This window comes from Gopherus flavomarginatus, chromosome 1, assembly GCF_025201925.1.
Source record: "Gopherus flavomarginatus isolate rGopFla2 chromosome 1, rGopFla2.mat.asm, whole genome shotgun sequence".
Taxonomy (NCBI): domain Eukaryota; kingdom Metazoa; phylum Chordata; order Testudines; family Testudinidae; genus Gopherus; species Gopherus flavomarginatus.
Window position 1 is genome coordinate 252,205,257 of NC_066617.1, and position 25,016 is coordinate 252,230,272.

The 25,016-nt window shown below is 45.9% G+C and overlaps 1 protein-coding gene across 4 annotated transcripts in view; it reads left to right on the plus strand.

The window, feature by feature from the left end:
- MAP4K4 (mitogen-activated protein kinase kinase kinase kinase 4) overlaps positions 1 to 25,016 on the plus strand; it is a 264,439-nt gene that overhangs the window by 173,122 nt on the left and 66,301 nt on the right. For all 4 annotated transcript variants that reach the window (XM_050923011.1, XM_050923020.1, XM_050923027.1 and 1 more), the window contains exons 7-12: positions 1,430 to 1,560; positions 6,187 to 6,241; positions 11,244 to 11,322; positions 21,109 to 21,284; positions 21,626 to 21,698; positions 22,710 to 22,920. In XM_050923011.1, the coding sequence (XP_050778968.1) occupies positions 1,430 to 1,560; positions 6,187 to 6,241; positions 11,244 to 11,322; positions 21,109 to 21,284; positions 21,626 to 21,698; positions 22,710 to 22,920 (725 nt within the window). The remainder of the gene's footprint in view (positions 1 to 1,429; positions 1,561 to 6,186; positions 6,242 to 11,243; positions 11,323 to 21,108; positions 21,285 to 21,625; positions 21,699 to 22,709; positions 22,921 to 25,016) is intronic.

The following is a 25,016-nucleotide window of genomic DNA, read 5'->3' on the forward strand; positions in this document are numbered from 1 at the left end:
GGGTGGGATGCTTCCATGCTGATTTATTTTGCCTTTTTCAGTTACTGCACATTTTAATGTTGTGCATTTGTTGTACTGTAAGGTTGTCACCTTTTGGTGAAATATAGACCCAAGGTAAGGACCTCCTGTCCAGCACACACCTTCCTTTTAGATGGAACGCTGAAAGATGCCTTGTATGCTGTGATAAAAGTGTTCCAGGGAGCTACTCATTTCTTGATCTTCTAAGCAGGACACAGCAGCTCCTATACTGTTGGTTTAATAGGGCTTATCTACACAGGTTTTGCACTGATTTAACTAAATTGGTAGAAAAACAAATCTAGTTAAATTTCACACCTAATACCAGTGTTTCTCAAACTGGGGCTGCTGCTTGTGTAAGGAAAGCCCCTGGTGGGCCAGGCTGGTTTGTTTATCTGCCCCATCCGCAGGTCCAGCCGATGGCGGCTCCCGCTGGCTGCGGTTTGCTGCTCCAGGCCAATGGGAGCTGCTGGAAGCGGCGGCCAGTATGTCCCTCGGTCCGCACCACTTCCAAGAGCCCCCATTGGCCTGGAGCAGCGAACCGCGGCCAGTGGGAGCCGCGATCGGCTGGACCTGCAGACGGGGAAGGTAAACAAACCGGCCCAGCCCACCAGGGGCTTTCCCTACACAAACGGTGGCCCCAGTTTGAGAAACACTGCCTAATATGGATGTAGTCACACTATATAAAGGGGTTTGTATCTATATAGTTTGGTGCATTAAATTTACACCTACCAAAACAGTTAAACCAGTATCACCATGTCTATGCAAGGGCAGTTGCATCAATTTAATAAAATCGTTTTTCTACCAATTTAATTAATCAGTAACTGCAAAAACTGTGTCTAGATGAGCCCCGAATTAGTACCTTTTGAACTGTGCTCCGCATTTGCTTCCCACTGTGCCTCATTCACATGTATTAGGACAGGAAGCAGTCCCTGTGAGCAGTACTTGATTTTCTCTCCTGGATTTTGGGCAGAGAGAGTGAAGGACCAAATGGTGGCCGAGCTGACCTGCTGGTGCTGCCTCACCATGAGAGCATCTGTGGAAAGCAAGGTCGCTCTAGATAAGCCAAGACACCCTGTCTCATGATTAATGGAGATAGCAAGTCTCCCTTTGCCCCCAAGACAATATGTTTGCATCTGTTTTCTCTGCTATGGGAAGGGATCTCTACAGATAATGGGAAGACTGCACTGGCAGCCCAGTGAGAGGTCCTCAAGAGCTGCTTGTGTTTTGCTCTTTCTCCTGACTTCCGTGGTCTGATGCCTGAGGACACTGGCAAGTCTGAGTATTAACCTTAATGGTTTCTCCTGAACATGGCTCTCCCACATAGGTTTATTTTCCAAATTATCTTAGAGAAGTAATCACAGCATGTTTTTTTCCCCCTCTTATTTTATTTTAATCTTTATTCCACCCACAGTGGATTTTGGTGTTAGTGCCCAGCTGGACAGGACGGTTGGCAGGAGAAACACATTTATTGGAACCCCATACTGGATGGCTCCAGAAGTTATTGCCTGTGATGAAAATCCAGATGCTACTTATGATTACAGAGTAAGAAAGTCCTGTTCTCACAGTAATAATATAGTGATATCTAGTGTCTAATAACCATGAGTGAAGGCAGCTCTTATATTTCTCTCTTACTTTGTCTCCTTGTATGGTTGTGAGAGTGATTTCTTGTAAAGGTAAATCTGTATAAGGTGAGTACAAAGAACAGATCGTTACTAGATGATCATAATTAATAACACTGTATTTGTAACTTGTACTGCAGTAGCTTCTAAGAACCTCAGTCAGGGAGAGGGATCCCCTTGTGCTCGGCACAGTACAAAATGTTGTAGAAAGAGTCTAACAAGAAAATTTGTTTTCGATTTCTTTGAATATCTTAGCATTTTAATTTGTTTACTATATCCTGCTTATTGTGGTAATGTCAAAACAATACATTTTAACATTTTGCTTAAATAGAGCCCCCATCTGAAATGCATCTTTTTGACAGAATAGAAGAGTTAAGTTACAATGTAATAGAGAAGGAGCTGGTTAAAGCATGCACTGTCCTGGTTTGAGAGATCATTTGAATGTTAATCACTGTGGCTGGGCACAGCTCTCCACTTTTGTCTTCCTGCACAAATGGTTTTACCACCTCTGGTTTGTAACCCACATCATATATTTTATTTTTGTTATATCAGCCAGCCAACACCCCTTTACAGTCCCATGCAGCAATTCTATTTAAAGGGACATACAATCATCATCCCTTTTTACCAGACAGAAGAGAGCTCTCTACACAGAGGTCTCCCATTACGTTAGCCTTGCTGGCCTTTCTCTCTCTCTCTCTCTCTCTCACTTCCTTCTTGTGCTTCTTTTCTACACTTACAGTTAATGGGCTAATTATCTCCTTAGTTCTCCCCAGCTGAGGCTGGTCTAATAACTAGTCAGTCCTTACTTCAATCAAGCCCCCTCCTGGAGTGGGGGGAACTAATTGGATTTACAGTGACCAGAGTGCTGGTTCAGCTGCTTGTTCTCAGCACTCTGTCACAATCACATAGAAGATTTATCCATCAAACAATATATTTCTCCAAAAATTAATTGGACGCAACTGGTCCTGCACTGAGCTACAAGCATCAAATCTAACCTCCCTAAAAGTAAAATTGGCTTGATGGTATTTATACCAATTTTTTGTTGTTGTTTTTGCTACATCTTCTAAAGCTAAATTCCTTTATAGGAGATTTGCAGAAAGCTTCTAAGTACCTTTTAGCTTGTTTCAGGGAGCCACAAGAGAGGGAATAAAATATGAAATGTGTTTTTAATCTTTACTCAGACTAATGAACTCTTCAAACATTAAAACTAAGAAAGGTAGCTAGGAAATGTGAAAGTCTGTGATTATAGTTACATCAAGAGCATTGGAGCTAGTGCATTGGGGTTGATACTCATGTTAGATACATAAATGTCCATGGTTGATGATATGCACACCTGAACATCTAGCTAGGGGTACGTCTGCACTACAGGATTATTCCGATTTTTACATAAACCGGATTTGTAAAACAGAATGTATAAAGTCGAGTGCACACGGCCACACAAAGCACAATAATTTGGTGGTATGCGTCCATGTACTGAGGCTAACGTCGATTTCTGGAGCGTTGCACTGTGGAGAAAGTGTACTAGAGAACCAGTGTATCAGAGAACCAGAGAGCACAGTTGCTCTGTGTCAGATCCCAGAGAAATGATGAGCTGCATGCCATTCTAGGGGGTGTCCCTGCAACAACCCCACCCGTTGCTTCCCTCCTCCCCCAACCCTTCTGGGCTACCATTGCAGGGTCCCCCCATTTGTGTGATGAAGTAATAAAGAATGCAGGAATAAGAAACACTGACTTTTTAGTGAGATAAAATGAGGGAGAGGCAGCCTCCAGCTGCTATGATAGTCCAGGCAGGACATTAAATGGTGGAGGGGAGAGGAGTGCAGCCTCCCGCTGCTGTGATAGTCCAGGCAGTACAGAATCTTTTCTTTAGACATGAAAGGGCGGGGGCTGATGGAACTCAGCCTCCAGTTGCTATGATGAGGACGGTTACCAGGCATTCTGTACCATCTGCCAGGAATGACCGGGAGTCATTCCTATTTTTACGCGGCGCCCCCGGCCGACCTCACCTGAGGCCAGCCAGGAGCACTCACGGACTGATGATGAGGACGGCTACCAGTCCTGCTGCACTGTACCGTCTGCCACTGGGGAAGGGAGGGGAGAGGATGCTGCTGTTCATTACCCCAGCACCGTGTCTACCAGTAGCATGCAGTAGACATACGGTGACATTGAAAAAAGTCAAGAAACGATTTTTTTCCCTTTTCTTTGATGGGCGGGTGGAGGGGGAGTAAATTGACGAGAAATACCCTTAACCACCCCGGACAATGTGTTTGACCCTACAGGCATTGGGAGCTCCGCCAAGAATGCAAATGCTTTTCGGAGACTGCGGGGACTGTGGGATAGCTGGAGTCCTCAGTCCCCCCTCCCTTCCTCCATGAGCGTCCATTTGATTCTTTGGCTTGTCCGTTACGCTTGTGGACTCTGTATCATAGCCTGGAGATTTTTTTCAAATGCTTTGGCATTTCGTCTTCTGTAACAGAGCTCTGATAGAACAGATTTGTTTCCCCATACAGCGATCAGATCCAGTATCTCCCGTACGATCCATGCTGGAGCTCTTTTTGCATTTGGGACTGCATCGCCACCCATACTGGTCAGAGCTCCACGCTGGGCAAACAGGAAATGAAATTCAAAAGTTCGCGGGGCTTTTCCTGTCTACCTGGCCAGTGCATCCAAGTTCAGATTGCTTTCCAGAGCGGTCACAGTGGTGCACTGTGGGATGCCGCCCAGAGGCCAATACCGTCGATTTGCGGCCACACTAACCCTAATCTGATATGGTAATACCGATTTCAGCGCTACTCCTCTCGTCGGGGCGGAGTACAGAAACCGGTTTAAAGAGCCCATTTATATCAATATAAAAGGCCTCGTTGTGTGGACGGGTGCAGCATTAAATCGGTTTAACGCTGCTAAAATCGGTATAAATGCGTAGTGTAGACCAGGCCTAGGGTTGAGCCCATTTGTCTTGACTAATAACTTTACATATTCCTTGCCCTGATTGAGATCTGTGGAAAAAATTTAATCCCTTTCAGGGTAGAGTTGGTAAGACATAAGGATGAAGGTTAAAGTAAGATAACAGACCTCAATAGATAGAAATTATTCTGAGGGGGAGAAAACCCCCGAACTAATCTACATGTTTAATAATTAAAGGGGATCAAATGTAAAGGAATTCCATGAGGCATACAAAACCTGTGATTTATGCTCATGTCTCTTAAAACTCTCCCTTATTGCTCCTGATGTGAAGTAGAGGTGCTTCACATAAAGACATCTCAATATCCTCCTGCTACATATTCTATTTCTTAGAAAATTAGTGTTTTACAGGCTTACTTTAATCATTGCAACTGATGGATTGAGCCAGAACAAACTGGTGCCTGGTTGGGAAGCTTCTAGGGCCTGAAAATGGAGTTGTTCCATTGCTTGGAGCTAATGGTGAGCACAGAAAAGAGTTTGTTCACCCATTCCAGTATGTCTTGCCATATTCTAAGACGATTATCAACCTGGAAGCTCTGAGCACTATATTTCTCAATGGTAGTTCTCTTCCCCACATCCTGAATGGGGGTAATATTGTCTCCTGTCAGGACCTATTGTAGCCCCTTGAGCTCAGTTCCATTCCAGGACTCTTCAGCAGTTATTTATTTTTGGTGTTCCTATGATGGAAGAGAATCTCTAAACCATAGTTCTGATTCAGCAAGGAATGTGGTTATCCTCTGGTCCTAGTTGCTATCCAATGCCAATATCCTGAAAGATTTCCATTCCAGGATCCCCCTTGTGTAATGACACACATAATACGAGACTGCTGGGATAAGGTACTCACTCTGGCCACCAATGGTCCATGGAGCACTTCTTACTTTTCTTGGGCACATGGCTGGTTGCCTGTGTCTCCTGGCATTAGGAATTTATGCTGCTAAGACACGTTCTAATTTTATTGGGCAATGTAAAGGTAGAGGTTTGGCTGAACTGCCAATGAGCAATGATGGGCTCAATTTTTTTTAAAAAATCCCTACATAAAAATACTGTTAGATTATCAACAGCAAAAAAGAGTTTTTAAAATCTAATTTTTAGAACTATTTTATTTAAGGTTTTGTATTTCTGATAATTAACACATCTGAAAACTGACTTCTTGGTTTCACTTTTGTTTCTAGTCTATGCATTTTCAAAGTCTCATATGCTAGGAGAGGGCTGCAATGTTTGGATTGCAAATACTACTGGGGAATGTTTACCTCTTACAATATCTATATTCAGAGAAATATAACTTTTTTTCAGAACTTAACTTTTGGGCAATTATGATCTAATTATGTCTTGAAATGTCCTTATATGAAAGTGTTTGTATACTATTAAGAAATTGTGTGCGGAATTGTATGTGTGTTTAGATAACACACAGATGCTGTATGGCATCATATCTGGCATTTTATATTAGGGCTAAAAGAAGAAAAGCCATTTTAAAAACTGTTTAAATAACCTTGGTAGCTGGTTTTAGTTTCTTACCTGCAGTTCATTAGTAGATGCCATTACGGAGTATGACAACATATCTACTAACATATGGTCTCTTTCTTTGCAGAGTGACCTTTGGTCATGTGGCATTACGGCCATTGAGATGGCAGAAGGAGCTCCCCGTAAGTGATGTGTGTGCTTTTTCCTAAGGGGCTCATTAAGACAGAAACATATACTTATGAGTTGCTGGTTGTAATTCAAACCCAGTTTTGAGGTTTCTGAAAATGCACTGTTGGTGTATCTATACTCCTTGGTTTTTCCTGCACCATAAATATAAAATCCTATAAATGGCAACTCTCTTGATAAAGATACTACTACAGTGTGAAAGCATTACTGTGCAGCGATTGTAATTGTAGTAATGTAATAGCAATGACAGGACTATTTGGAAGTCAATGGGTCTGTAAACTTCCTGACCATGAGATATATTGGGCTTTGGAATTGTGTCCACAGGGAAGTGGTGGAAGCCCTATTGCTTGGGATATTTAAAACCAGACTAGGATTAAAAAATGCTAAATGTGTACTGGCTTGAAAAATTTTGCTCTGTCAGGGAGATAGACTGCATGGCTTAGTAGGCCCTTTCTATCTCTGATTTACATGAGTCTGTGTAATGGTAACATTCTTCTTGAACTCTGAAACTTATCTATTTAAATCTCCTCTTATGAATTGTTTTTGTTTTCATTGAAGACTTTTGGAAGACAGTGGTTTAAATTATAGATTTAGCTTTAACACTGTCAGTGAAGAACTTTTAAAAGCAGACTATCTGAGTATTTTCAGCTGTCAAGTCTGATGATTTTTGAGGGTAAAATTAAAAACTAAAAATGCCTAACTTTTCCATGGTTCTTTTTCCTCCTTCATGTCATCTGTGAAGATTAACAAAGCATGAAGCTGACAGCAGCAAGGGGAGCAAAAAACAAGAACTGAATTACGAAAAAGAAAAATTCTTATCAATTTTTTTTAAAGTAATTTTTATTTGTAAAACTGCAAATTGTCTTTTTTCCTACCACCCCATTCAGGGGTGTTGACTTTTGTCTAACCTCAAAATGGTAGCTTCATCGTAGCCCATACTTACAACTCTGATTTTTATATCTAACGTACAGCGTAGTGTTCTTATTCACATTCATGTTTTAAGAGATCGGATGGGTTTTTCTCATAATTGCACATTTGCATGGGTCCCAATCTACAGAGGCTTATCCCAGGATGAATCAACTAGCACAAAGCTAACAGCATTAGAACCACTATTTCCTTATTAGTTTGCATGTAACTGTAGTTCTTTAGGTTTCTTAAACCACTTTTTGGTTCAGATCATGTGCATATTTTTTGCTCTTCATCCCGTGCTAGTCCCTATTGTATTCCACTGAGGGTTTATACATGTGCACTGTGTCTGGAGCCAGAGATTTTGGAAGTAGTAGCTTCTGTTGGTTCGTGCATACGCCCTTGGCTCACCTCATGGTTTTGTCTGAGGTAACAAAGGGAGGGGCAGACCGATCACGTCCCCAGTTTCTTCTTACTGCTGCATGGTCTGGGTTGGAATTATTAGTGTCCTCTTGCATGTGACGTGCCTTAAAAATATACAGTTGAACATAGTTTTTAAGAGTAGTTTACTGTTTCTGTTGTTTTTGTAGTAGTTTTTAGTAGTTTGCTAGTTTTAGGAGTAAAATTAGGGTTCTTCCTGGGGAGTTTTGTTCCGCGTGGACCCTCCCACCCATACCCACATGCAAGTACTGGACTATGCTGAAAACCTCAGTCTTGAAAATCTGTGCCTCCTGCCTGCATTCCTTCTCGGTCTGCAACAAACATCAACGCTGCCTCTACTGCTTGGGAGAAGCTCACATTGCATCCAGGTACAGTATCTGCCAGTGCTTCCCCAGCCATACCTGGGAAGATTGGGCTCTCTGCCTCCGGAAACCCCTCATAGAAGTCGCTGTGAGACCTCATTCAGACCCTGTCTGGGTAGCCTCCACTGTACATCGGCCTGAGGCTGCCAGTGAAGTCAGCACTGGTGGTACCACCACTATGGATCATGCGCCAGGGTCTAGCTGAGAGGTAAGGAAGCATGTGGTACTCTCTTTGCTTCAGTGTCGGATGGACCCGCGACAGGTTTGTGTGGGGGTCCCCTTTCTCCCTCTTCTCTGGACTAGGCGATCATCACCGATGCATCCCTCATAGGATGGGGAGCGCGCACAGATCACATGACACAGGGAACGTGGGACCCCTTGGGAATCCAGGATGCACATCAATATTTCAGAACGTCGGCCTGTAAGGAATGGATGCCGAGTATTTCTCCCATCCATCCATTCCCATCGTATTCTTACCATGTCGGACACCACTACCACTTTTTACCACAGCAACAAACAAAGGAGCACAAAATCAACTGCGCTCTGTATGGAGGTGATCAACCTCTGGAATTGGTGCACCAGATCCTGTTATCTGCAGCCTACCTCCCAGGGGCTCAGAATGTGATTGCAGACTCTCCCTCAGCAGACGATTTGTGGGAACTCCATGACACCGTAGTATGTGATATCTTCGACCAATGAGGGATTCTGACCAGGGACCTCTTCAACTCTGCAGTCGACAACAAATGCAGCACTTACTGCTCCGTGAGGGTAGTGGTCCCTTCCCTCAAGATGATGCGCTCATACTCTGCAGGTCGGACCAGATTAACTATGCCTTCTCCCCTCTACAACTCCTGCCACAAGTACTCCACAAGATCAGACAGGTCAGAGCAATGGTCATCTTGATTTTCCCATGCTGGCCCAGACAGTTCTGGTTTCCCAACCTACTCCACATATCAGCTGTCCGCACTTTCTCAAAGCTATTGAGGCAACAGCACAACAGGATCAGATACGCGGATGCTTCACCTCAGGGTGTGGTATTGAGATGGGCATCTTCTCTAGAACCGGTGTGCTCATGAGAGGTGTAAAACATCCCCTTGAGCAGCAGGAAAGAGTCCACTAGGTGTTCCTACCAGGCCAAGTGGAACCACTTCACCCCCTGGGCCCAGCAGAAGGGGCTTTTCTCAGAAGAGGTGCTGATTCCCCTATTTTTGGATTACCTCCTGCCCTTGAAGGCTTTGCATCTCTCCCTCACGATACATCTAGCGGCAGTTAGTGTCTTCCACTCTGCCATGGAGGGACCCTTTGTATCTACACACCTGTTGACTGCTCGGTTTCAGAAAAGCCTCATTGGAACCATCGCACCCTACAGCCTATTGCTCCCTAGTGGGACCTTAACCTCGTTCTGTTGGCACTAATGAAACAGCCTTTTGACCTGCTGGCTTCATGTTCCATGTCCCTCCTTTCCATGAAAGTTGTCTTCCTTGCAGCTGTCTCTCTTCGGCAAGAAGGGTAGATGAGCATGGGACCATAATGGCAGACCCTCCTTTCACCGCTTTCCATTAGGATAAAGTGTCTCTGAACCTACACCCCAAATTTCTGTCAAAGGTCATATCCAAGTTTCATCTCAACCAGCCCATCCACTTACTGCTTTCTTTGTGAAGCCTCGTGCCTCAGAAAAGGAACGACAACTTCATACCTTCAACATCCATCGGGCCTTGGCCTTCTACCTGCAGAGGACAAGACCGATCAGGAAATCTCCTAGATTGTTTATCACTATAGTTGAGAGAGTTAAGGAACAGGCAATCTCCACACAGAGAATATCTAAATTAATTTCGGGGTACATTCCACTGTGCTATCAACTGTCAGAATTGCCTCCTCCCCCCGGGGTGAGGGCCCCTTCCATGAGAGCCCAGACTTTGACCACGGCCACCCGCTAAGATGTGCTGGTTCAGGACATACATAGGGTGGCCATGTGGAGTTCAGTACATACCTTCTCTACGTATTATGCTTGGGTGCAGGACTTTGCTATGGACGCCTTATTTGGCATGGCTGTCCTCCACTCAGCTGTTCCATCCTCATCCTCACACCCTCCTCTGATGTCAATACTGCTTGTTAATCGCCTCAGTGGAATACAAATAGGGATTATCATACATAGAAGAAGAGGAGGTTACTTACCTGTAATTGGAGTCCCTATCTCTATTCCACTTCCTGGCCTCCTTACCCTCTGCTGCGGATCCACTGGATTTGTGGGGGAGAAGGAACTGGAGACATGGTCGGTCCACCCCACCTTTTATCACCTCTGATGAAACCATGAAGTGAGCCAAGGGCACACAGAGTGGACCAACGGACATTACTGCTTTCAAAATCTCTGGATCTGGATGCATGATGGACCATATATCTCCAGTTATAAGTAAGCAACCAGATAGGGACCATATATCTCCAGTTACAAGTAAGCAACCTCCTCTTGTTTTAATTAAATCTCTGTCACTGGGCTCCGTAAGCCTGTATGTGCGTTTCACCTGATTGGATTTGGTAATTGATATTACTTCATGCTAAACTGTTGCATTCAGATTGGCCCCTCTTACAGAAGAGCTCACAATGGGGTCTGTTGGGGGAGGAAATGAGTCATAATGAACCCCTCACCGGTATCCTCTCTGGTCATTCCTTTAGGTTTGTGCTCCCTGCAGGATATTATGAGAAATCCATTGCCAAGCAGGGGAGATTAGGGCCATCTGCACAGAGTCCTTTGCCCCCTACCATCTCTAGCTTTCAGCACCTTCTTTTCCCCTTCACTCATTGGCAGTGGTGTTGAGCTGAAGTTGAGATACCAGGATGTCCTCCTTTGCAATGGGGCCCCCTTGCCCTTGGCCTCATTTTGGCCCCCTACCTGCTATGTCTCTACCCCTGCCACCTTTATGGATCCGTACACTACAGAGTGCCCTTGTGTTTGGAGAATGGTGTGGGGACAGTGCTGCAGAGGTGACTGACTCTCCCTTCCATGAGGGAGATGGAGATCTCTGCACAGAGGTCCCCATCATGTTTGGATCTGAGGGGATAATCTAGGCCTTTATTTTTAGCTGCATTAAACTCAGAGTTAGGGGCAGAACTTTTGTCTTAACTTTTGCATTTCAGTTTAATTCTGCTTAATGTCATTCCCGTGTCCATCACGTGTAGGGGTTGATAGTGGGGAAATGTCTAGGAAAATGAAATAATTCTGAAGTGAAGACAATGAAAATGCAGAATCATGAGAAGGGAAAAAACAACTGAACAAAATTTTATTTTTTTCCAGCCCTCTGTGACATGCATCCAATGAGGGCGCTGTTTCTTATACCCAGAAACCCTCCTCCACGGCTGAAATCCAAGAAATGGTATGTAGAAGCTACTGTGTTTTCTGTAGTCCGTTTCATGTTTCCTTTACAACATAGCACTTTCTTATCTTTTATTTCATGGGATGCTTTTTTGTTACCATTTCCATGAACTGTAAAATAATTTAGGCTGGCTAAAATCAATCTTTTATTATCTTCTGCACTATTAAATCAAAGCACCAAATGAGATGTGCATTGAGTATTTTTTAGCTCTATTTTTTTTTCCAGCAAAATTTTGTCTTTTGAATCATGAGACAAAAAATGAACTGTTCTGTTGACAGAGCAGCATCATATTAAGGTGACAAATTATACCACAGCTCAAAGACTAGACTTCTGCTGCATTCCTAATATGCAATATCTTTTCTAAGATACAGTATTATAAAGAAACAAGACAGCGCCATTGACTTCTAGATGCTGAGTTGAAAGGAACTATTAAAATTAATGAAGGCTTTTACTATAATTATTGCAAATGATTGAAATTGTTCCTCTTGCCAGCTGGGAATAATCCCTTAACAATAAAGGATTTTCCTCCCCATTATTAGACACAACTGATTTGTATGAAGCAATAATTTTCACTAGAATGAGGGTTTATGTAGTTTGAACATGATAACCTTAAAATCATCAATGAAAGCTTCAGCATTAAGAAAAGTAACACTTTACTTTTGCTTTCTTCTTAAGTGAAGGAAAAGTGTGTGTGAGAGTTTGTTTCATACAAGAAATATGCCCTCGGTGAATGGAAATTGTATGACTATGAGGTTGAATGCTAGAGTCCTGTCAAAAAATAAATTAGTAAAGTGGTGTGACCAGTTACACCGATCTATAAATAACATAATTAACTCTGGTGCACTGGATCATTGTTTGGAATGCTGGAATGACTTTCTCATACAGTAATTACTATTGGAGCATCTGTGTGAGTGTGTTTATTTTAAATAAATTTTTATAAAACATGGAGTTTATGAATTCATATCCATTCATAGAGTTTTGAAAAAGGATGAAAAAATGCTTGTTTTAGGTGTAAACATTATCTGTAGTGTTTATAACCCCAACATTGCAGCATTTTGCTAGTGCATAAGAATCAGAATGTTAAACTGGCTAAAAACGGCAGTGGTACTGATAGTGTTTTTACTTAGCGAGGTGAATGAAGGGCAAAAAGTAAACAGGATAAGTGATGAAAAATACAATTTTAAGCATTATTTTCACTCTGTTTCTCAAGTTTTATTAGAAACAGAGGTAAGGAAAAAATTATTCTGAAAGTGTCTCTTTAAGCATGCCTCATGTACTCCTGGGGGCATTCTGCAGCAAAAAATTAAAAATTCTGTGCACAATATTTTAAAATTCTGCAAAATTCTGCAAATTTCATTTGTCAAAATAACACTGCATAATTGCCAGTTTCAATTATTTTGGTTTATTTCAAAATACCTGTCAGCAAGTATGTCTGCAACAATACAGACACACACAAAAATTCCTCCAGGATTAGAGAGTTAAATAAGCCCCTGCGACAACCTAGTTCCTGCTTCTCTGCCCCTTATCTTCCCCTCCTCACCCCATTCCCCGAGCCCAGCTGTGGGCCCCCCATTGCCCCAACAACTGTCCCCCTTGCCCCCCTGAGTCCAGGGATCCAGAGGGAGAAACAGCCTGATGCTTGGTCCCAGGTTTTTATGGAGTTTCCTATGTGCCAGCCTCTCCTTTCCTCAGGGCATGCTGGGAACTGCAGCTGCCAGGAACCCTCTACTTCCTTCTCCCTCCTTCCAGCAGTGTCTTTTATATGTAAGCTGGGATCTGTCAAGTCCAGTGGCCTCTAGTGATGGCTAACAGTACTGCAGCCCATTTTTGTGGGGAGGAAAAGGAAATTCTTCTTCGAGTGCTTGCTCATATCGATTCCAATTAGATGTGCACACGCCACGTGCATGTTCGTCGGAAGATTTTTACCCTAGCAACACTCGGTGGGTCGGCTGGGCGCCCCCTGGCGTGGTGCCGCAATGGCACCAAATATATACCCCTGCTGACCCATCCGCTCCTCAGTTCCTTGTTACTGCCCGTGTTGGTCATTGGAACAGTGGAGCGCGGCTTATCTGATCTCCACCTCCCTAGCTATTTACTCGTTCTATACTTATATGTTATTATTTATAGTTCTAGTTAATACTTTTAATAATTTTTCCTAAACGTAGTTAGTGTATATAGTTAAGAGGGTTGGGGATTAGCCCTTGCCCTCACCCAGTGCCCAGCCCATGCCTGGCTCACCAGGTTTCAAACCGTGCTTGGCTTGCCGCAGGCCGATGCCCACTGGAGACCCTCACGACTCCTGCCTCAAGTGCTTGGGGGAATCCCACCTCGCAGACAAGTGCTGGATCTGCAAATCCTTCAAGCCGTGAATGAAAAAGGAGCAGGACTTTCGCCTCAAGAAGCTCCTAATGGAGGCAGCCCTCACTCCTCCACCTTCGGCACCGGGTGCCGATCAGTCCGCACCAGGGAGAAGTGCCTCGTCGGCACCGGAGTGCGCCGGCACCACAAAGACATCTCAGCAACCGGCACCAGCCCAGAAACCTGCCCAGCACCGCTCCCTCTCCCCGCAAACCAAGAAGCTCAAAGCTCTTGCAGCTTCACTATCTACACTGCAGTCTGAGCAACAGCCTAAGTCTAACCACCTGGCACCAGTAACTGCCGCGGCACCAACAATCTCAGCACTGTTGATTCCGGCCTCGCAAGGGCCGTCCAGTCCAGTGCCTGACAGTTCCCCGGCGCATGCGTCGGTAGAGCTCTTCGTTCTGACCATGCCAGAGACATTTTCTACGGCAAGGGAACTGATTGCATTAACGGGGCCCACCATGCCTCAACCCGCAGTACCGCCAGTGTGGGTTATTCAATCAACAGGCAAGCCTGCCATGATAAGACCGTCCTCGATCGGCACTGCCGAGGGGCATCACTCAAGATCGAGGTCCCGCCAGCGTTCCTGATCTCATCACCGATCCCGATCCCGACGCTGCTCGCAGTCCCGGTACCGATCTCCTTCTCGGTACCGGTCGTACTCGCGGCACCACTCGAGATCCCGCTCACCAGCCCGATACTCCAGACACCGATCCAGCTCCTGGCACCGTTCGCGCCGCAGCCGATCTCATCATAGAGCTTCAAGATCCTGGTCGACCTCCCGGCATCGTGCCGGTCGCAGGTCCCGGTCCCACTCCCGTACGGAACCTGGTACCACTCTCTCTGGTGCAGCACGGAGAACAGTTTGTTGGACGCAGGGCTCCTCCCCAAGCTGTCTCCGCTCCGCCATGGCCATCGCGGCATGCGTCTGTGTCATCGCACGCCGATAGTGCCTCCTACAGGGATTCGGAGGTACACAGCCGAGTTCTACATGAGGCTTAAGGTCCAGACCAAGGTCCTCAACAGTGGTACTTTTGGACGCCCTGGGCATATAACCAGGCCCAAGGCGAACCCACGGTACCATCACGCTCCGCCCCGTCGGAACATCGCGCACCAGAGGCCACTGGTAGCCGCCCCCCTCCAGCGGGTACAAATGAATCTCCTTTGGCACCAGACCCTCAGGTCCTCCCAGACCCTGACGTGCCTCCTGACCACGAGTCCATACATGAGCCACTCATCCCAGGTCTGTCGTCATCCTCTTCCCCAGATGAGGCGGTAGCCGGGACATCCTCATCGGGCCTGCCCACTATTGACCTCCGAGCTCACCAGGACCTCCTTAGACAAGTTGTCTTAAATATCAATCTACAGGTAGAGGAAGTCCCGGAGGTTGAAGACCCTTACCCCCCACCCGGGCCACGACAAGACTTTGACAGAAGGCGCAGTCTCTGTAACCTCAGGCGGGAGTCTGGACCCCAAGAGGGCCACAATAACGGTTCCGCCAAACCAACGACGAGCCCTAAACCGAACTTTTGAAGGTGCGCCCGAGAGCAGAGCACCAGTTCTTCCCCAGGATTCCCTTCAGTTTTCCAACTGCCTTTCCTCCTTCCTCCCTGCGTGGACCCAATTAACCTCGGATCGTTGGGTCCTACGCACGGTAGAATTTGGATACCACCTCCAATTTATTTCGCCCTCTCTCTCTCACCCACCTTCCCCATCCATCTTCAGGGACCTCTCTCATGAGCAATTCCTCTGGCAAGAGGTTCGTATGCTCCTCTCGATCGGGGCTATAGAGGAGGTACCGGAGGAATTAAGGGGCAAGGGATTTTATTCCCGATATTTCCTAATCCCCAAGGCAAAAGGAGGTCTCCGACCCATCCTGGACCTGCGAGGACTCAACATGTTCTTGAAAAAGTTGAAGTTCCGCATGGTATCCCTGGGGACCATCATCCCAACCCTGGATCCTGGAGACCGGTACGCTGCTCTCAACATGAAGGACGCATATTTCCACATCGCCATTTATCCCCCGCACAGACGGTACCTATAGTTTATGGTGCACCGCCAACATTTTCAATTTGCGGTACTTCCGTTTGGCCTCTCTACAGCCCCTCACGTGTTCACGAAGTGTATGGCTGTAGTGGCCGCCTTCTTTCGTCTTCGGCAAATACATGTCTTTCCTTACCTAGACGACTGGCTTATTCGAGGGACCTCCGAGGCCCAAGTCACCGGACACGTGGGCATCGTCACGGATGTATTCAGGCGATTGGGCCTGATGATCAGTCTAGAGAAATCTACTCTAGTGCCCACACAAAGAATAGAGTTCATTGGGGCCATTCTAGACTCCAAACTCGCAAGAGTCTGCCTGCCACTCCCCCGGTTTCAGGCATTAGTTTCAATTATAAAAAGCCTCCAAAGCTTTCTGACAATCTCGGCTCGCACCTGTCTCAGCCTCTTCGGTCACATGGCCGCATGCACCTTTGTAACCAAGCATGCCAAGCTACACCTGCCTCCCCTTCAAACCTGGCTTGCCTCAGTTTACCGCCCAGGCAGAGATACCATAGACATGGTGGTCACCATTCCTCAGAGCATTATAGGCTCCCTCGACTGGTGGCTAACACCCTCCCTGGTGTGTGCAGGATTGCTGGTCCATCTGATGCAGCCTTCAGTGTCCCTAACGATGGACGCGTCATCTCTTGGCTGGGGGGCTCACCTAGGCCATCTTTGCACGCAAGGCCTCTGGTCATCTCAAGAGCTAGCGCTGCACATAAACGTCCGAGAACTGAGAGCAGTCCGCCTGGCGTGCCAGATGTTCCAGCAATATCTGCAGGGTCGTTGTGTTTCAGTGCTTACGGACAACACAATGGCCATGCACTACATAAACAAGCAGGGAGGAACTCGATCCTCCCCCCTTTGTCAGGAGGCGATCCAACTGTGGGAATTTTGCATAGCCCACTCAATAGATCTTGTAGCATCCTTTCTCCTGGGGGCTCGGAACACTCTGGCTAACCAACTCAGCAGATCTCTTCTGTATCACGAGTGGTCGATTAGCCCGGACATTATACATTCTGTCTTCCGGAAGTGGGGCTTTCCCCACATAGACGTCTTCGCTTCTCGTGAGAACAGGAAATGCCAGAGGTTCTGCTCCTTCCAAGGTCTTGCACCGGGCTCGATATCGAACGCCTTCCTAATCCCATGGAAGAGCCAGCTCCTTTACGCCTCTCCACCCTTCCCACTGGTGCACAAGTTTCTCCTAAAGCTCCACAGGGACAGGGCTCGCCTGAGCCTGGTCGCCCCTGCATGGCCCCGACAACACTGGTACACCATGTTGCTGGACCTCTCGATAGCCAACCCAGTCTCCCTGCCTCTTCATCAAGATCTTATAACTCAGGACCACAGCAGGCTTCACCACCCAGACCTGCAATCCCTTCATCTCACAGCATGGCTCCTGCATGGTTAACCCAATCAGAGTTACGCTGCTCTACCCCAGTGCAGGAAGTACTCGTGGGTAGCAGAAAACCTTCCACTCGGTCTACATACTTGGCCAAGTGGAAGCGATTTTCCTGCTGGCGTCAAACACTGAATGCCACACCCACGGAGGTTCCCATCCCCACTATACTGGACAACTTCTGGTATCTTAAACAGCAAGGCCTCGCTAGCTCATCATTGTGAGTACACTTGGCGGCTATTTCTACTTTCCACCCAGGAGAAGGTAGTCACTCTGTCTTCTCCCACCCTATGGTTTCGAGGTTCCTCAAGGGTTTGGAGCGTCTATACCCCCTGTACGCCACCCTGCTCCTTCCTGGGACCTCAACCTGCTCCTGACAAGGCTTACGTTTCCTCTGTTCGAGCCATTGGCAACCTGCTTGCTCCTATATCTGTCATGGAAAACAGCCTTCCTTGTAGCCATCACGTCAGCTAGAAAAGTCTCTGAGCTTCGGGCTCTGAAGGTGGACCCACCGTATACGGTGTTCCACAAAGACAAGGTGCAGTTGCGTCCACATCCAGCGTTCCTCCCCAAAATAGTATCGGCCTTCCATCTAAATCAAGACATATTCCTCCCGGTCTTCTTTCCCAAACCGCATGCATCTCATCTGGAGCAGCAGTTACATTCCCTCGATGTCCGTAGGGCACTCGCCTTTTATGTTGACCGGATGAAGCTCTTCCGCAAAATGCCCCAACTCTTCGTTGCAGTAGCAGACTGGATGAAAGGCCTACCCGTCTCTTCTCAGAGGATTTCGTCCTGGGTAACGGCGTGCATCCGTACTTGCTATGATCTAGCTCATGTTTCTCCAGGACATTATTACTGCACATTCTACCAGGGCTCAGGCCTCGTCGGCCGCCTTCTTAGCTTGAGTACCTATCCAGGAGATATGTCGAGCAGCTACTTGGTCTTCAGTACACACTTTTGCTTCCCATTATACCCTGGTGCAACAATCCAGAAATGATGCAGCCTTTGGCTCAGCGGTTTTGCATTCTGCAGTATCCCACTCCAACCCCACTGTCTAGGTAAGGCTTGGGATTCGCCTAATTGGAATCGATATGAGCAAGCACTTGAAGAAGAAAAGACGGTTACTCACCTTTGTAACTGTTGTTCTTCGAGATGTGTTGCTCATATCCATTCCAAAACCCGCCCTCCTTCCCTACTGTCGGAGTAGCCGGCAAGAAGGAACTGAGGAGCGGATGGGTCGGCAGGGGTATATATTCGGTGCCATAGCGCGCCACGCCAGGGGGCGCCCAGCCGACCCACTGAGTGTTGCTAGGGTAAAAATCTTCCGACGAACGTGCACGCGGCGCGCGCACACCTAACTGGAATGGATATGAGCAACACATCTCAAAGAACAACAGTTACAAAGGTGAGTAACCGTCTTTTCTGCACTCAATGTTAATTTCTGCAAAATTCTGCATTGTGCAGTAGCGCAGAATTCCCCCAGGAGTGCCATGGAGTAGTTACTACTTTAGCAATATAATGTTCTCATTTACCAAACATGTATTCCTCATCCTTGTATCCACTATACAGAGGTGAATTGAATTCCATTACTAGACTCCAGTAGTTAAATCAGGGATTAATTTGGTCCTATGTGTTCCAGCTGAACAAATTATAAGGCATTAAGTATTGAGAAAATGTTATTTTAAAAAATGCATAATGTCCACGACAGGGTCCTCTATTTCAGGAACCTCCTCCACCTGTAAGTTCGTATTCTGAGCCACTCGTCTCAAAAGGTCTTGATGGGCCCTGAGATCAATTGGTGGAGGGCTCAGGAGGATGTTCCCGCCACCGCCTTGTCAGGCGAGGAGGAGGAGGAGAGGCCTGGGACCAGGGGGTCCTGTGAGGGCTCCTGTACTTGAGGAGCGTCATCTGCATCAAGTGGAACCTGGGTGTCTGCAGATGGTATCGGAGCCTCATCCGTGCCCGTGGAGGGGGGCGGCTTACTGTCGCCTCTGGTACCCGGTGTTCTGACGGGGCCGACCGTGGAGCCACTGATGGAGCACCTTGGGCTTGGTGGTATGCCCATGGTGTCCAGAAGGACCAGTGATGAGGCCGTTGCTTGTGGCTCTGGCTCTCTGGGAATATATGGCTGGGGACGTCAGAGTCACACTCCTGAGGATAGGATGCTACCAGCCTGCGATGACACCGATGTGTGTCTCAATGGCCACGGTGGTGCTGATAGACCCTGGGAGGGCGCCACTGTTCCGGATGCTCGATCCTGGGGCAGTACCGAGGAGTGGAACCGGGAGCTATAATGGCACTGGGATCGAGACCAGGACCTTCTACCGTAGCGGTGCTGGGAGGTCGACCAGGATCTTGAGACCCTTCGTCTGGAGCGACTGTGGGATACACGGTGCCGAGAGTCGGATCGGTACCAGGAGTATCTGGCCAGCTAACGAGATGTCGAACGGTGCTGCGAGTGCAACCGGTACTGCGATGGAGAGCGGTACTGGGACTGCGAGTGGCACTGGGAGCAGGAGCGGCGTGATCGAAAGCGTCTGTGAGACTGTGATCTTGAACGATGTCTCTCTGTTGGACCAACGGAAGGTGGCCTTACCAGGGCCAGTTTCTGGAAGGATTGTATGACCCGCACCGGCGGTGCCGGGGGTTGAGACCGGGTCGACTCTGTCATGGCGATGAGCTCCCTTGCCGTGGAGAAGGTCTCCGGTGTAGAAGGGAGGGCAAGCTCAACCACAGCATGAGCCGGGGGGCTGTCGGGCACCGGACTCAACGGCCCTTGTGGGACCAGAGTTGATGGTACTGCGCTCGGTGGAGCCGCAGTCAGCAGTGCTACAGTCGACGGTGCCACGGCAGATGACGGTGCCGGACGAGCCATCTTCGAAGAGCGCTCCTTCTGTGGAGCTGAAGCAGCTGGAGCGCTATGTTGCTTCCTGGATCTCAAGGACAGGGAGTGGTGCCGAGCAGATGTCGGTGCCGGTAAGGGTTGGTGCTGGGGCTCCTTCTCGGTACCGGAGCGGTCCGGGGCCGAAGGGGCGCTCCTTACAGAAGCAGTCTGTTGGGCGCTTGGTACCAACACTGCAGGACTAAGTGCCGACTCAATGAGGAGCTGTTTCAGTCGAATGTCCCGCTCCTTCTTGGTCCTTGGCTTGCAGATGTGGCACTTATCGGTAAGGTGGGATTCCACTAGGCACTCGAGGCAGGAGTCGTGGGGATCCCCTGTTGGCATTGGCTTTTGACATGCCAAGCATGGTTTGAATCCCGGTGCCTTGGGCATGTGCCCTCACCGGGGTGGAGGAAAGGGGCTAATCCCAGATCCCCCCTTAAACTATATATACCAAGTATAAAGACAACAACTAATACTAACTCTAACTACAAGAACTCGAACTATACACACAATAAACAGCAAAGAACTGCGAGTAGCTAGGGACGTGGAGATCAGCAAAGCCTCACTCTACAGTTCCAACGACCGTCATGGGCGGTAAGAAGGAACTGAAGGGCTGTTGGGTCGGCAGGGGTATATATCCGGCGCCATAACGGCGCCATTCCAGGGGACGACCCAGCCGACCCACCGAGTGTTGCCAAGGTAAAAATCTTCTGACGAACATGCACGTGGCATGCGCGCACCTAATTGGAATGGATATGAGCAGCACAACTCGAAGAACAATAGTTACAAAGGTGAGTAACCGTCTTTTATTCAGTTAAAAAACCAAAATGTTCTTCAATTCCTACAGACCTATCCCACTAAGCCAAGTGCATATAAAACCAGGTTGGTATTACTTGCAATAATGGAAGAGTCCTCAAATTGTCTTGGTAGCATTTTTATGGCTCTCTTGAGGACATCTACTTAAGATACCATTTATGCTGCTAGACAGAAGCATGCTGTTTTGAGGGAGAGAACTGAAGGTTTTTGGACTAATGAGGAAAAACTGAAAAATGGATTATTTGAGTCTTAGCTTTGCACGTCTTTTTTTTTTCCTCAGGTCAAAAAAGTTCTTTAGTTTTATAGAAGGTTGTTTAGTGAAGAACTACATGCAGAGACCCTCCACCGAGCAGCTTTTAAAACATCCTTTTATACGCGATCAGCCAAATGAAAGGCAAGTCCGAATCCAGCTTAAGGACCACATAGACAGGACCAGGAAGAAGAGAGGAGAGAAAGGTATGCAGACTTTTAAAATTAAACCTGTGTTTACTGGTATATATTTTTAAAAACTGATTATTTGATATTCTACCAACTTCTGATTTTACAAAAAAAATCTAAGACCATATAGTTGTCATTGTATACAAAGCCTGTGGATTAAACTGAAGCTCACATCCAAATGAAGGTCTCCTTGTGTCCTTGGGTGAGATGACATTTGAACGGTTCCAAAATGCTGTATATAAATCTGATCTTTTAAGATGGTCAGAACTGGATTGCTGAGGCCCTGTAGCAGGAGCTAAGTATTTTAAGATAAAAAATTGAAAGAGCCACATGGAATATTGTTTCCGCTTTCTTGCTAGACGAGACAGAATATGAATATAGCGGAAGTGAGGAAGAGGAGGAGGAAGTGCCTGAACAAGAAGGAGAGCCAAGGTAATAGTTGCTGATGGGAGGCCATTAAAAGATCTAGATAAATAATTTTATAACCCGCCTTGACAAATCTGGAGTATATTTCTATTTCATTAGCCTTTACACCTGTTACTAAATATAATTAATCACATACGTTAATGAGACATGAACCTCAAAAGATTTGAACATTTGCTCAGACCTCTGAACTTTTTTGAGGTCTCCATCCTGTCCACTCTAAACTTGGATACACCATAGAGAGACTTGATATCCTGTAGACCAGTGGCTCTCAACCTTTCCAGTCTACTGTACCCCTTTCAGCAGTCTGATTTGTCTTGCGTACCCCCATCGTTCAACTCGCTTAAACTACGTGCTTACAAAATCAGACATAAAAATACAAAGTTGCCATAGCACACTGTTACTGAAAAATTGCTTACTTTCTCTTTTTTACCACATAAAGACAAAATAAATCAATTGGAATATAAATATTGCACTTACATTTCAGTGTATAGTATGTAGAGTAGTATAAACAAGCAATTGTATGAAATTTTAGTTTGTACTGATTTGGCTAGTGCTTTTTATGTAGCCTGTTGTAAAACTAGGCAAATATCTAGATAAGTTGATGTATCCCTGGGAAGACCTGCGCGTACCCCTGCGGGTACCTGGGAAGACCTGTGCGTCCCCTGGCTTGAGAATCACTACTGTAGAGGTGGTGGGTGTGTGAGACTTACAGTGTGTGTGTCTGGGGCAAAGTACACAGGTAGCTGGGGCTGTAATCAGACCTCTCTCAGAGTTTAAAGAGAGGATGTAGGCTCGGTTCAAGGACTGGGAAAAAGTTTGGGTTGGCTCTTACTTTGCCTGACCTGGTTTGACATCTTCCAGAGAGAGTACCTGTTTGATATGCATCCAGTATCTTTATTTTGAAAGGCAAGAGATTAAAATTTAAACTGTGTGTGTGTAATATATAAGCTTTGGAGAAGGTATTTAATGGCTCTTTAGGCTCTGTGGCATGGGAAGCTTAACTTTCTGTTTTTGCAGTTCGATTGTCAACGTGCCTGGAGAATCTACCCTCCGACGTGATTTCCTGAGACTGCAGCAGGAAAACAAGGAACGTTCAGAGGCCCTTCGGAGACAGCAGCTGCTACAGGAACAGCAGCTCCGAGAGCAGGAGGAGTATAAGAGGCAGCTGTTGGCAGAGAGACAGAAACGCATAGAGCAGCAGAAAGAGCAAAGGAGGCGGCTAGAAGAGGTAGAAATAGAAGACTGGAGCTAAGGTGGCACGGCTCCTGTTATGCTTATTGTCCCAAGAGCTCAAGAAATATTCCCTGTATATTGTGCAAGAATAATATATATCCATTAGCTAAGATTTTCAAAACCAGGATCCTAAAGTAAGGCTCTTACATCCATGTGTAGACATGGTGGTCTGATTTCCAAAAGTACTGAACACCCTGCAGCTCCCAGGAGGTAATTGATTCCAAAAGCCTAAATGCATTGCCTTGTATTTTGAATGGAGACAATTGTGTTTGTATATATCTATTGCTATTCAAAATACTAGGTCATTGGCCTAGAGACTTTTGGTGTAGCTGTACAGAAGGGAAGACTTTTATGTTTAGTTATCAGTGTACAGCTTTCTTAAACCAGATCATGCCACTAAGATGGCTTTTAGAACTACCTGTCCATGGTATGTATCAGAGTTCTTTTAGAACTTTCTTAAACATCTGCATTTGGCACTAATGCATGGTGGATGGCAGCCTCTTTTTGATGCAGAGCAGACTCGTGTAAGATACGGGAAGTAATTGTCCTACTCTAGTTGGTACTGGTGAGCCCCTCTGTTGGAGTAGTGTGTCCAGTTCTGGACAAATTGTGGAGAAAGTCCAGAGGAGAGCAACAAAAATGATGAAAGATTTTGAAAATCTACTATGAAGAAAGGTTAAACAAAATTGAGCATGTTTAGTCTTGAGAGGGAGGGCACCTTTTTAACAGTCTTGCATGTTAAGGGCTGTTTTGCAGAGGACTGTAATCAATTGTTCACCATGTCCACTGAAGATAAAACAAGAAGTAATGAGCTTAATCTGCAGCAAGGGAGATTTAGGTTAGGTATTAGAAAAACTTTAAGAATAGTTAAACTCTGGAGTAGGTTTCCAAGAGAGGTTGTGGAATCACCATCATTGGAGGTTTTTAGAACAGGTTGGAGAAATACCTGTTGGCGATGGTGTAGGTTCACTTGGTGCTGCCTCAATGCGGGAGGCTGGACTCGAGGGCTTCTTGAGGTCCCTTCCAGGCCTATTATTCTGTGTGTAGTAGCATAAAGGTGTATGGTATAGAATACCCATTATTCATTTTAGAAATGTCATAGGTAGCAAATCATACATAGTATACTGGATTTTTCCCCATTTGTTCTGTAGGAGACATGCCATTTTCATACATTTTTGTATCTATATCCATCTGAATTTTGTAACAAAACCCCAGGTAAATTTTTGAATATTTACTCTTTGGGATATACTGACTGTTTGCTTACATAGTTTGTTTGGATTTTCTTTCTCAAAAGTTTTTTGTACATCACCTTGTCCCTTGTGAGTCTATCGTAATTATTTTGTTTCTAAACATTCTTTATTTAAATGTTACTTACTAGCACAACAGCTAGTAAGTAAATAAAAGGTTCTTTAGGACTTGACAGATGGAAAGTTTTCTAAAAAATTTTGCAGACCAAAACTGAGTCTGGGAGATGAAGTGAAACCAATCATTTGGCTCTTCAGGAAGTACAGGGTCAAATTCCAATTGTCCTCAAATGATCCTTGTTTGACTTACTGTTACAGCTGTTCATTTGGCATGTAGTTCTTCATCAAAGCTATCTAGTTTTCCAAGCACTGATAATGTTTAACAATGCAACTAGGACCAGATTAGCTCCACATAGTACATCAAGTTTACACATACATTTACGATTCATAACTTTAAGATTTGCATTATGTATTAACCCGATAAATAATGTAACATAAAATTTAAAAAAGCTTTGCAGGTTAACTTAAGATGTTTTTCCCAACCCCCTTCAAATGTGTAAGTGAATTTACTGCTTTTATAAGGAGGAACTGATAGCAAGGACCCAGCCACACACATGCAGCAGGAAGCGGCTTCTTTTCTCTTCTGTCTCCCCCCACCATCCTCAAACTGCCAAGATAAATATCATTGTAATTCCAGGTCTTGGCCTGTCTTAAAGAGACTGTCAGTTGTGCAGCAATTTTATTATTTGGTCATAAAGGAGACTGGGGAAAGCTAAAATGAGATGCTTAGTTTTTACTTGAGTCAGGATTTGAATTAAAACTTTGAGGTGATCCTAATCTAATGATT